Below are 13,448 nucleotides of genomic sequence, written 5' to 3'. Positions count from 1 at the left end.
CTAGCCCAGTGGTTCTTGAGAAGATTTTTAAAGTTTTTTCCAATATATTTCTATGTAAAACTTTGATTCCCTATTGTGGCCCTGTCCAACCCCCAGGGGTCATGATTTTAAAAATGTAGAATCTACACTACCCCAGGATGCTTCCACATAAGTTTCACCTTTTCTGGCTCAGTGGTTCTTTAGGAGACGATTTTTAAAGTTTTTAACAGATTTTTAACAGTCCATAAACTATAGTTTACAACCGATAAACCTAGTTTATCGACTGTGAAACTATGATTAGCTCATTTTTGTGAATTTGTCGTGCTAAACATTTTAAAAATTAATAAACTAGGTTTTGTACCAGTTTGGTTAAACTACATTGTTTACAAAAGTGAAAAATAGTTTACAATTCGTTAAGTATAGTGTGTTCAGAAAAACTATATTTAACGGTTGTTGGAATCACTGTTTAGTGTTAGGTTTTGCCAGGGCATCAATGATTACTGGAAACGTTTATCTGTCTGTAATAAGCGTTAATAATAGATTTTGTTGATAAACATTAATAGAATTCACGTCTGTAAATCTATAATTTACAATCGATTAACTATAGTTAAGAGTTGTAAACCATTGTTTACAATCGTGAAACTGTATTTATCAGATAATCTATGTTTTGCAATCGCAAATGATTGTTTTCGGTGTTAAGTATAGTTTACGGTTGTGAAACATAGATTATCGCGTGAACTATAGTTTACAGATGTAAAATATGGATTAACGTCGTTAACTTTAGTTCACAGTCCGTAAACTATAGTTTACAACCGATAAACCTAGTTTATTGACTGTGAAACTATGTTTTGCTCATTTTTGTGAATTTGGCATGCCATAAACGAACTGTTAACTATAGTTCACTGTTTAGTTTACTGTTTGTAAACTATAGTATACAGTTGATAAACCTGGTTTATCAACTGTGAAACTATGATTAGCTAATTTTTGTGAATTTTGCATGCAATAGAACATGCTCTTAACTTACTGTGAATTAAACATTTCATTTTTGGCTCACCTGAGCAGATAGCTCAAGTGAGCTTTTCTGATCACCGTTGTCTGTCTTTCTGTAAACTTTTCACATTTTCAACTTCTTCTCAAGACCCACTGGGCCAATTATTTAACCAAACTTGGTACAAAACATCCTTGGGCTCTGGCGTATATTCCTTTCTGCTGATGTGTAGGCTAGTGTGAAGTCACAAATTTAATCTGAGGTGCAATGTGGGTAGACAATATCATGATAGGAAGACAACTCAACAACAACATTGAGGACTTCTAACGTTTAACTTCCAAAAATATTTCCAGTTATCAATTTCACATCCTGCACAAATCCTGAACATTGCTGTCAATTGTTTTGAATTTTTCAGATAAGACTTGATATAACTCTTGAATTTTGGCTATAAAAAGCACAATTGAAAACATTTACATGGTATAGGCATAAAAGTGTAAATTTCTAAGTACATGTATTTCTTTTTGGCACTTGCAACAAGATAATATACGTATATGTATACATGTATAGGCAAAATTTATCTTTCCCATTTTTTCTACTAACGTTTTATTCCTGACAATGCAGATTCTAAATCCTCTCAAGAACCACTGGTCCAGAAAAGCTGGAACTTATGTGGAAGCATCCTGTGGTAGTGAAGATTCTAAATTGTTCAAATCATGACACCCCCTAACCCTGGGTGTAGGGCAGGGCCACATTAGGGAAACCAAGTTTTCCATTGAAATATCTATGAAAAATCTTTAAAATTCTTCTCATGAACCACTGGGCCAGAAAAGCTGAAACTTATGTGGAAGCATCCTGGGTAGTGAAGATTCTGAATTGTTCAATTAATTTTTTTCATTCATGACCCCTGGGGGGTCACAATAGGTATTACAAGGGGGAATCTAGTCAAGAACAGCATTGCTAAAGTTACTCAGGTGACAGATGTGACCCGTTAATGACCCCTGGGGGGTCACAATAGGTATTACGAGGGGGAATCTGGTCAAGAACAGCTTTCCTAAAGTTACTCAGGTGACAGATGTGACCCATGGGCCTCTTTTTATATTTCCCCCTCAATTCTTCGAACAATTGTTACCCAATGCTGTGCAGTATCCAAGTCCCAATGGATCAAGACATCCAATCCCACGAAGAACATAAGAGTTCTTCAAATATCTGACTAACATTATCTTGGAATTTATGGATTTTCTACATATTTTCCCCCTATAAAAATGGGTACATGTACATGGATAATGTAAAATTTGGTCCCCTATTTTCACTTAACTGGACTCCAGGGTGCATGACCTGAAGGGGAAAATGTTTGCATATCAATATGGTTTGGTGTAACTCTAGCTGCTACTCATACAGAATTTTTAAAAACAATTTTCTAACATTTTCTGGATCTAATATGTGATAAAAAGCTCTTAAAGTTAATCTTATAATTTGCAACTCACAAGTGTCACATAGACCATGCAACTTCTTGATTCCTTGAATCTTCTATGTACACTGGAATGTGTTTATCATTTCACAAAAATACTCTGTATAATATAACACAACATATATTTATCTAGTTTTATTTTTTTCATTGGTTCATACTTTATACAGCTGCTATACAATTAACAAAGACATACATTTTATTTAACACATTATTAACTCCATTGTAAACGTCTTGCTAAATAACAGAATATAATATTCACACAAAAAAATGGGAGGGGCTTGTTTCTTGTTTATTTTTCCCACCTGCATTTCTCATATTTATAGATGACTAACATTAAATAAAATTCATGCATACATGTATATATACCGGTACTTGAAAATTGGAGCACATGCACTGTAAAATAGACTAAGTGCTGTTCAAGTTGTACTATCATTATTTTCCAACATTTCTGTATTCTTTTGTTAAGTGCAAGAGAAGAACAAAAAAAAAATTTTATTGTTATATCTATTAACAAGATCATAAATGTTTTGAATCTGTTAGGAAGGAAAACATTTCACCATGAGAGTAAATTCATTCATCGTAATGTTTAGCTTGTCGTCAGCAGGTTCTATTGCATCGAAATATTTACATTGTACAATGATGCATGTATACTGCAAAATCACTTATTTTCGTGACATAAAATTTTCCTGAGGCCTGTTCAAGTGTGAACATTCGTGACCGCTAACCCAAATTCCTTATAAATGTACCTCCAACATAAATGTTTGCAAGCACTCGCTATGTTGAATACCCCTCTGGTTTGAGGAGGAAATGTTTCAAGGGGATTGAAAGTTATTAGATCATTGAAGAAACATATTCTTTTAAATAATCACACAAAAAATTTCAAGAAGGACTTCATTTTGTGGTTCTCTCTATACCATGACATAAAGGAACATAAAGGACCTTAAAAGAGTGATTTTACAGCACCAGATAATAACACCCCCCCCCCCATCCTGATAGTATGTACTGTAAAACTCGGTTATAATGAAGTCACTGGGACCTATGAAATTACTTCGCTATATCCGTAACTCGTTATATCTATATAAGAAATTCTTTAAATTTATATAGCTGGGGATCCAAAAATAAATTCGCTATATTCGTGAATTCGCTATATCCGTGTTCGTACTAAACAAGTTTTGCTGTGCACAACACAACATACTCTTCCTCACAACAATACTCAAAACATACATCATCTTCGCTAACCAAGGGTTTCTGGGCCACTCCATTCCCAATAATATTTATGGGGAGCAGAGTGGACCAAGAACCCTTGGCTAGCAAAGATGACTCTTGATAAACATGGCCAAAAAACAATTATGATTTTTTCTTGATGAATATTTACAGAGGCTCATACATGATTGTGAAACTTGTACAGAAATGCTGCAATGCTTTCTCGAATTGATTTGTTCAAATGATTCTGCTGAATTAAATGCTGAATTTAATGCTTAAAAAAATATATTTGAAATTTAAATAATGCTAGACAAATTGGTTAAAAACTCATTGGATAAAAAAATATCCAACCAGAAACCATGGGAGATCCTATACATGTTATTTCTGCATGAGATTCCATGGTATACCGGTACTTTTGAAACTTTGGTTTCTGTCTTTGGTACAAGTGTACACAATGATCTGCTGTTTACCAGCAAAAACTTACACCACAACATCTTTATCACAGAATACTGTAGTTATACAAAGATATTGTATATAGCTTAAAGTCTTATGTGAGATTCAATAAGAAATTTGATGAAATATTTTTAAAAAAAATTATGATTTAATTGTTGAATTCAAATTATAAGCTGGATATACTTAAAAATTACAGAAATAATTCAATGAAATGGGATTCATTTGATGCCAGATGAGCAATTTCAATCTTCTGACTCTGTTTCAGGTAAATTCATTAGAAGTGATCATTTGTACAAAAGCAATGTTTTGGTGTTAAGAATCAAAACTGAAGTACATGTAACAGTGTCCCTAGTATCACCATTGAAAATATACTTCTATTCCAAGTGTTTTTTAAGTCACCTAGTCAATTTTAAAGAGCTGGTGGGGCTATTGATCTAGAAATTCTATAATATTAGTTAGTTTACAATATACAATAATTACTGCAACATTAATCATACGAAATAAATGTGTGATGATGCACAGAATTATAACAGAATGATTACAACACATTTAACTTGCTAAATTCTGCAAACCAACCAAACATGCTCTCAGATCTTTAAAATTGCACACAGATGGACAGCTATTAATTGTAATATTCAACAACTGCAATAAATGGAAGCATCAATTTTGTTTTAAACATATTTCCTGCAAATCAAGTTTGAGCACATATTTTTTTTTTTTGGTGTATCTCTTTTTAATAAATGTCTGACAATATTTTGCTTAATTTACAACTGTAGTTTTCTTCAGAACACCCAATAAACATGCACTGACTACAAAAGCCAATTAGAACTTAAAAAAAGACCCTGATTATCCATTACAATTCAAGAATCCTTAAGCCTCGTCTTAGATTTTTATTTAGTTTGCCTTGAAAAGTCAAACTAAATAAATTCCATGATCAACAATTAACAGTTACAATGAAATAAACAAATAAAACTTAATATTATGGCTGCTTTCAGGACTCTTAAGTTCAGACGACATGTTCCTCAAATACATCTTTCGTATTTCTTGGTATTATATAAAAATATGCATATTTGTCATTCCCTCGTGATTTATACATTGTTTTCAATATAGATACATCAACAATGTAGACCATTCAGATGATTACCCATATGGGATATGTTAGAAATATCACCCTGTGGTATCTTGTCCAAATGCCTGGTAAGGTACCCTAATTTTGTGGGGAAACTTGTTTAAGTACCTATACTTTAATGACAAATTATTGGGAAAAATTATAAATTTTTGAGGAATGTGTTGTCTCACCTTAAGTCCACTTTCTTTGAATGAACAGGATTTAAATGTGCAGTATTGATGAAAAATCACAATATCATATACTGTTTTACAGTACAGTACATCATCATGAGTGATAACATGCCCATACAGAATACATGTACTTTATCATTTCATTACTCTTCATAAAATGCATCAATAGTTTTTGCATACATTTTGTGCACAATGGGTCTCCTTAATTTCATTGTTGGACCTGCAACAAAAAAAAAGAATATTTACCTGTAATAAGTTTAGAGTAACATAATGTTGACTTAAAAAATGTTATAATCATGCACATTTTAATACCATTATATATACATGTACATTTCTACTACAAAAACACATTTTAGTTATATGTATATTTAATGAAAATTCGTTTATGGCTCAAATATACCTAGTTCACCCCCAGGGATAGAGAAATCTCGAGGAAGCAGGGACCATTTTTGTATTTTCTGAGCTCTGGAGATAGCTCTCTCGTTAGCCTTGTCAATACCCTGTTGAATGGCTCGCAGGATGGTGGCGTCTTTGTTATTTAGGATGTCCGATACCTTAGTGGAATCACTGCCCTGGGCTTTAACCCAGTCAACAGCTAAAGCTGTTAAATTATCTGTAGGTTCTAAATTGTCTGGGTTTACATCCACCTAGAAAAAGCAATTTGTTGTGGCATATTACATAATTATATTACTTAACATGTAACACCTTAGACAAACAGTGATCATCTACAACTTTTCAACAAAAAAAAGGAAAGAAAATACTTCTTAATAAACCAATGTTACTACACGAAACATGCACGTAAGAAAAAGAATTCCATTCCATATTTATAAAACTAACATACTGATTCAGTTACTGTATTTCATGTAAGTAGAAGAGATAATGAGTAGTAAAACATTCAAATGGAAGACGTACATGAAAGTATTAAAATGATAAAATTAATTCTTTTGACACAATCCTAAAAATTCTATGAAGATTACAAGATTATAAACAACACTATGATAAAAAATTTGACAAGTGTAATACCTTCAGTGTGATGAGCATGGAGAGAAATTTTCTCTTATCCCCGATCAAAATACAGTTAGAAACACATGGGAGGCACTCCTTAACATTGTCCTCAATAAGGACGGGGGCTATATTCTCTCCCCCAGCAGTGATGATCAACTCTGAAGGCAACAATAGAATAAAATGTGAGTAACATAACAATAAATACGGCAACAATGTAGTGTAACAGAATGTAATAAATATCACAGAAACTAGAGATGAAGAACACACACAGCAACAACAATATTTGATACTGAGCAACACTGAAACAGGATGTAACAATACAGCAACAGCAGAATGTAACAACCAACACAGCAACAACAGAATGTAACAACCAACACAGCAACAACAGAATGTACCACTTAAACAGCAACAAAGAAATGTACTACTAACGTACACAGCAACTAAAAATGTAACAACAAACACAAAAATAACAACTAGAATGTAACAACACAGCAACAACAGAATGTAACAACTAACAGAACAACTAACACAGTAACAACAGAATGTAACAACTAACTCAGCAACTAACACAATAACAACAGAATGTAACGACAAACACAGTAACAACAGAATGTAACAACTAACTCAGCAACTAACACAGCAACAAGAGAATGTAACAACTAACTCAGTAACTAACACAGTAGCAACAGAATGTAACAACTAACTCAGCAACTAACACAGTAACAACAGAATGTAACAACTAACTCAGCAACTAACACAGCAACAACAGAATGTAACAACTAATTCAGCAACTAACACAATAACAACAGAATGTAACAACTAACTCAGCAACTAACACAGCAACAACAGAATGTAACAACTAACTCAGGCAACTAACACAGTAACAACAGAATGTAACAACTAACACAGTAACAACAGAATGTAACAACTAACTCAGCAAATAACACAGCAACAAGAGAATCTAACAACAACTAACTCAGCAACTAACACAGTAACAACAGAATGTAACAACTAACTCAGCAACTAACACAGCAACAACAGAATGTAACAACTAACACAGCAACAACATTATGTAACAGCTAACAGAAAAACAACAGCAACAGAATGTAACAACTTACACAACAACAACAAGAAAGTAACAACAAAGCAATAACAGTATGTACATGTACCACTTGAACAGCAACAAAGATATGTACTAATAACTTACACAGCAACAAAAAATGTAACAACTAACAAATCAACAACAGAATGTAACAACTAACACATCAACAACAAGTTATAACAACAACACAGAAACAACAAGAACTCTGTGAGCCAATGCTCACTAGTTATACCCCCACTCTAATGTGAATATACACTACCATGTTACATGTAATATACACTGTTTCAGTCAAGGGCAGATGCACAGATTAACAGGAAGATGACACCTGATTTGAACAAAAATGAATCCCACCATATGGCATGCCTTAGCAAAGATTGTGCTAAAATTTAGAGCATCTGCAATGAGTAGTTGTTGAGAAAACTATGACCAAAAATTTGTTACAGACACACGGGTAAAACAGGATACCCCCCTCTCCTTCGGAGCTGTGGTGTAATAAAATGAAGCAATTATATAACACAGCAACAACAAAATAAAACGACTCACACAGCAACAAAAGAATGTTACAACTTACAAAACAACATTATAAGTACACAGAGTTGCCAACAAGTAAATAAAGGTAATATAAACATGTTGGGCCAACATAGGGCAAATTAACTTGCATTGGGATTGCAAATGTTTGTCAATGCTGCACCTTTTACCAAAGGTTACTCTTCTGGAGAAAGATGGCCCAGATTTGGCAAAGGGGGAAGAAAACTTATCTGGACAAGAACTTTTAACATTAAACTCAAATATCTGAATTAAAAACATCAGCCAAAATTGAAAATGCACATGCATATTTTGCCATGTTACGTAACACTCCTTAGAAATATTTGATACCTTTCTTCCTTCCTGTGATGAACAAGAATCCATCTTTGTCTTTCTTTCCAATATCCCCCGACATAAGGTAAAGGTCTTCATCAAAAGCCTCCTTTGTTTTCTCCTCATCCTCGAAGTACCCCATGAAAACATGTCTCCCATACATACGAATCTTCATAACACACAAAACCAAAAAAGATCTACAATTCTGAGCTCATCTAAACATACAGTACGATGACTATCTATGGCTTTGCTGATCTAGAGAAGTTGATTTTTAAGACATTTCCCATTAAAATTCTACATCTTAGATCCTCTGCTGTGCCCCCCCTTACCCCCAAGGGTTATTATTAGTACAAATTTATATATTTACTATGTAATATAAAAGCTTTCATTAACTTCTTTTCCGGCCCATGGATTTTGAAAAAAAATATTTTTGAAAGATGCCATTAAATTTTACTTAAAAAATATTCTTAATTAAGATCCCCCTTGAAAGAGGGCTTGACCCTTCATTTAAATAAACTTGCATCCCCTTCACTCAAGAATGCTTTGTGTAAAGTTTAGTTGAAATTGATCCATTGAATCTGGGGAAGATGAAAATGTAAAAAGTTAAAGATGACAATGGTAACAGATAAATTTTAATCCAAAGGGGTCACTTGAGCCTCCAGCTCAGGTGAGCTACAAAATTGTGTACCTCTCCATTTCCCTCCTGATCCATGTCCGCTAGTTTTGTTTTCACCCCCGGGAGCTCTGTCCCAACACTGCAAGTCCTGAATTTGTCTGGGCGGGAACAGGTGTGGGGACCTACATGCAAGTTTTACAGTAAGTTGTGCAGCTACTTAACCCAGTGAGAAGATTTAGCATTCTCTTTCTTAAATGCATGTATAATATCTAAAAAAGGTAATTCAAATAACTTTTTTTGCATTGATGAACACAAAAAAACCCATGTACACTTTTCAGTATAATCTTGAGCTTTTTTCCAAATATATACAAGAATTTGGTGCTCTCCGGTGATTATCTTTCAAAAATATACGGCATTTTTATTTTGATAAATCTTGCCTCACGGAGCATGTGTACATTTTGGCACGTTTATATCACAAAGGCTCTTTATTAAAATTAAAAATTGCACAATTGTGGTGCCAAGAGATTCATGATATTTTACCTGCCTTTTTAAGCTAAATGTATGCAGGAAACGTCACTGGGAGAAATTTTGAAAAAAATTGGATATATGACTTTTTATAACAGTTTATAAATGATCTTAACGCGTAAAAACATAGCCAAAAATTGGAACGTCATTGACATCATGGAGCATGCACTACGTAAAAATTATGTATGCAGACAGGAAAATGTCTAAAAATAGTTAAAATGTTCAATGCTGCAAATCCTACACATACAAAGAACAAGTTTTCAAATGGTTGTAGCTTCATAAGAATGGAAGGAAACATTTTGAATGATTGTTCCACAGAAAAAAATTTTATCGCATGGACGTTGTGTTGCACCTTCATGGTTTTGCATAGTTTCCATACCTGATCTTGATTGATTGCATAGATTTTTTTATTTTTTAAGATCTCAATACTATAAAAACAGTACAAAAGACATTATACCGGTAGTAAAAAGTAATATGTCTTGATATAGATAATCAATTTTAAAGTATAAAAAAGTTCTCTGAAGAAATAAAAGATTTATAGAACTGCGAAAAAGCTTAAAGAGTTGAAATCTGGATATATCGCTTACGTCAAGTGATTGCTCCGTGAATCCCATAACCCCATAGTAAAAATAGTTGTAAAATTTTAAGATTTTATTATATGCCATTTTTTACATACCAATAAACAAAATGTAGGAATTCATTGAACTTTTTCTTCACAGTACACAAAATTCTCTGGCTTTGTGTTTCAATGTGTCCTTCAACTTTTCTAACAACCCTCGTATAATATCTAAAAAATGTAATTCAAATAACTTTTTTTGCATTGATGAACACAAACACAACAAGAGGCCCAACATCAAAAAGCTGTGTAAATCAGCATCAAAAAAGCACAAAATCAATAAAAATGAGAAGTTCACTGAAGCAAAGCCTCATCCAATTATCAACTTGAGATTGTCTTCAATTAATACAGCATATGACTTTGCTGTTCTTAATAAAAAGATTTTTCAAAAACATTTTCTTCCTATATATAACTTCATAATAATTTTGAATTTGATTCCCCATTATTTCCATCCCTACCCCAAAGGGCCATGATTAATAAATTTAATTTCAATTCATGAGGAGCAATTGTCAATATGTTTAAATGTGTAGCTTTTCTGTTCTTCATTTTTGCAATCATTAAAACATGTGGTCCAATTGTGGCTTATTGGGGGTTAATCCATGTGGTCAAATTTAATTCTACACTACCCGAAAATGCTTACATATAAATACTATATTACTAATCATGGCTTTGCTATTCTTTGGAAGATTTTTTTTTATATAATTGTTTAATGTAAAATGGGTCTTATACCCACCCTATCCCTGTGACATGGATATAGCTCTACACTACCTGAGGAATTCCACATAAAATCACTAATCGTAGCTTGAAGTACTTGAGAAGAAGATTTGTAATATGTGCATTTGTGGATGCAAGTTTTGTCCAAGTAGAGTTTACTTGTACAAACTGTAATTACACAACCTGAGTATATATATATATTTTTTATCTTTCCTGGCCCAGTGGTTATTGAGAAATTTTAAAGAAAAATTAAAATATACTCCTTTAAAATTTTTAATTTTACTGTTTTAGTTGTTATTTTCAAGGGGGTCAATTTTTTTTCATCAATCCACAGCTCTTCCACATGAGTTTCATCTTTCCTGGTGGTTCTAAAAATTTTTAAAGATTTTCCCTATATACTCCTATGTAAAACTTTGATGATTGTGGCCCCACCTTTGCTTTGTTAAACTAATCCACACTTCCTGAGGATGCTTCCATTGAGTATCATCTTTCCTAATTTTTTTTTTTTAAAGATTTTCCTATATACTTATGTAAAACATTTACATTGTGGCCATTACATTGAATGATTTGCTTATAACACATTGAGTTGAGTCTTGTTACCTGGGATGCTTCCACATGATTTCATCTTTCCTTGCCCAGTTGTTCTTAATTTTAAAAATGCCATTAATTTTTCACCATTTCTATTTCAGTTATTTTCAGATACTTTATAAATACTTTGTGGCAATTTGATTAAAATTGGCCCATTGGATTAACAAGAAGAACTAAAATGTGAAATTGTGCAACCCAACGACGACATAAACCAAGAGAGCAAACCTCACTTGAGCCTTTGGCTCAGGTGAGCTAAAAAAACCCATGTACACTAAGTCTTGTAGAGTTTTGCCAAATATTTACATGTATAACTGTCCCCAATTTTCTTTCAAAGCACTGACCTGAATTCTCACTCATTCCATACACCTCCATCAGTGGTATGTGTAAGCTATAAAAGTACTCAATAGTTTCTTTCATAATAGGAGCTGCCCCTGACATGAAAAATCTGCAACGGTCAAAACCTAATTCTACCTTGACCTTTTTAAGCAATATGTTGGCAATGGCAAAAGTTCCTGGAGCAGGCTCACTGTTGAAAAAAAAATCATAAACTTTTTACTTATCAGTTTAGTTGAATTCTTATTAAAACAAAGCTCATCTTGACATATGTCATCTATAAAGTAATTAAAGTGATCCTAACATAATTTTTTCCTAGTTAGTGACACTTAGTGTGCAAATTGAGATCAATAGCCATGCAAGTTTATATCAAGTGGGACTTAAGAAGGACTCAAAATTTGCACAGACTTGTTGCACAGAAAAAATTTTTACAGTATAAACAAGCAGAAATTCTTACATGGAGTAATATAAAAGATCTTGATTTATCTCAAACAGTTACTTGAGGATGGACCTGCTTAAAAAGGACATTAATTTGTCCACTCACCCTAAAAAAAAGGAGACCATCAAGGTGAGCTTTAAAATAAAGTTCCTCAGAACAGATATGAATATATGTAATAAAACTTTAGATTCAACTATAAACAAGCTTTACTGGTTCATCTCTGCCATTGTCGTCCTAAAACCAACATCCTTTGCCCAAGCACTGAACTTTTTCTTAAGGAATCCAAATTCTCTGGCTTTGTGTTTCATTCCTTCAATCATTTTCTCCCAGACTCTGGGTACACCAAGGAAGGCCGTGGGCCTGACTTCTTTTAGAGTTGTTAGCAGTGACCCCTGTAATCAACATCAAAAAGCTGTGTATCCAAGCATCAACGTAACACTGGTAAAATCAATCAAAATCAACATGATGCAAAGCCTCATCCAATTATCAACATGATATGGCCTCAACCAATAAAGAAACATGACATTCACAACCAAACCGAAAAGATTATGGAGCTCACCTCAACAAACATTCTCTAGAAGGTCAAGTCTTACAACTAATGTTTGAATGTTCTAATTATAAGCATCCTTGCTAGAATGTTAATTAAAATGATTGGGTCATTTCCAGTATCTGAAGCAATTGCAAGCTTGTTTAAGTGTGTAGCTTTTAGAGATGCTTCATTTGTGCAATCATTAATCCATGTGGTCAATAGGGCTTATTGGCTTAATCCATGTGGTCAATAGGGCTTATTGGCTTTCTCCAAAGTTCAAGAAAATCTATATCAGTCCCTGGATATTTTTTTGTGCATCCTTAGATGTAGCATCAATAATTGTCTAGTCAAAATGGGTCTTATACATCTTACTGTGACATGGATATGCTCCAAACACTAAATTCCAGAAAATGTAGGTCAGATGCAGCTCACAGGAAAATCTTGTAATATGTGCTTTTGTGGATGCAAGTTTGGTCAAAGTGGGGTTTACATGTAATTATATATATTTTTTTAATTTATGGTATCTAGCAATTATTGAGAAATTTTAAATGAAAAATTAAAATATACCCTTTAAAATTTTTAATTTTACCAATGTTTTAGTTGTTATTTTCAAGGGGGGTGGGGGTGAATTTTTTTTCATCAATCCTTAAGCTCTTATGCTTTCATTGAGGTGAGCTAAAAATGTTAACAAAATGCCTGAAATCAATCACCGATATGATGTGGCTTCACCTTT

At 33.2% G+C, this 13,448-nt stretch overlaps 1 protein-coding gene across 6 annotated transcripts in view; it reads right to left on the bottom strand.

Annotated features, from left to right (window-relative positions):
- Positions 1-2,568: 2,568 nt before the first annotated feature.
- Positions 2,569-13,448, bottom strand: part of LOC134266067 (long-chain-fatty-acid--CoA ligase ACSBG2-like) — a 43,387-nt gene continuing 32,507 nt past the window's right edge. For all 6 annotated transcript variants that reach the window (XM_062748299.1, XM_062748304.1, XM_062748298.1 and 3 more), the window contains 7 exons: positions 12,397-12,578; positions 11,756-11,940; positions 9,044-9,153; positions 8,374-8,524; positions 6,414-6,553; positions 5,791-6,037; positions 2,569-5,610 (listed from right to left, as the gene is read on the bottom strand). In XM_062748299.1, the coding sequence (XP_062604283.1) occupies positions 5,534-5,610; positions 5,791-6,037; positions 6,414-6,553; positions 8,374-8,524; positions 9,044-9,153; positions 11,756-11,940; positions 12,397-12,578 (1,092 nt within the window). In that variant the 3' untranslated portion in view covers positions 2,569-5,533. The remainder of the gene's footprint in view (positions 5,611-5,790; positions 6,038-6,413; positions 6,554-8,373; positions 8,525-9,043; positions 9,154-11,755; positions 11,941-12,396; positions 12,579-13,448) is intronic.

This window comes from Saccostrea cucullata, unplaced genomic scaffold (genome assembly GCF_032062105.1).
Source record: "Saccostrea cucullata isolate Sc308-1 unplaced genomic scaffold, CSIRO_AGI_Scuc_v1 ctg256, whole genome shotgun sequence".
Taxonomy (NCBI): Eukaryota; Metazoa; Mollusca; class Bivalvia; order Ostreida; family Ostreidae; genus Saccostrea; species Saccostrea cuccullata.
The sequence above is the reverse complement of the archived record's forward strand: the minus strand, read 5'-3'. Positions and strand labels throughout refer to the sequence as shown.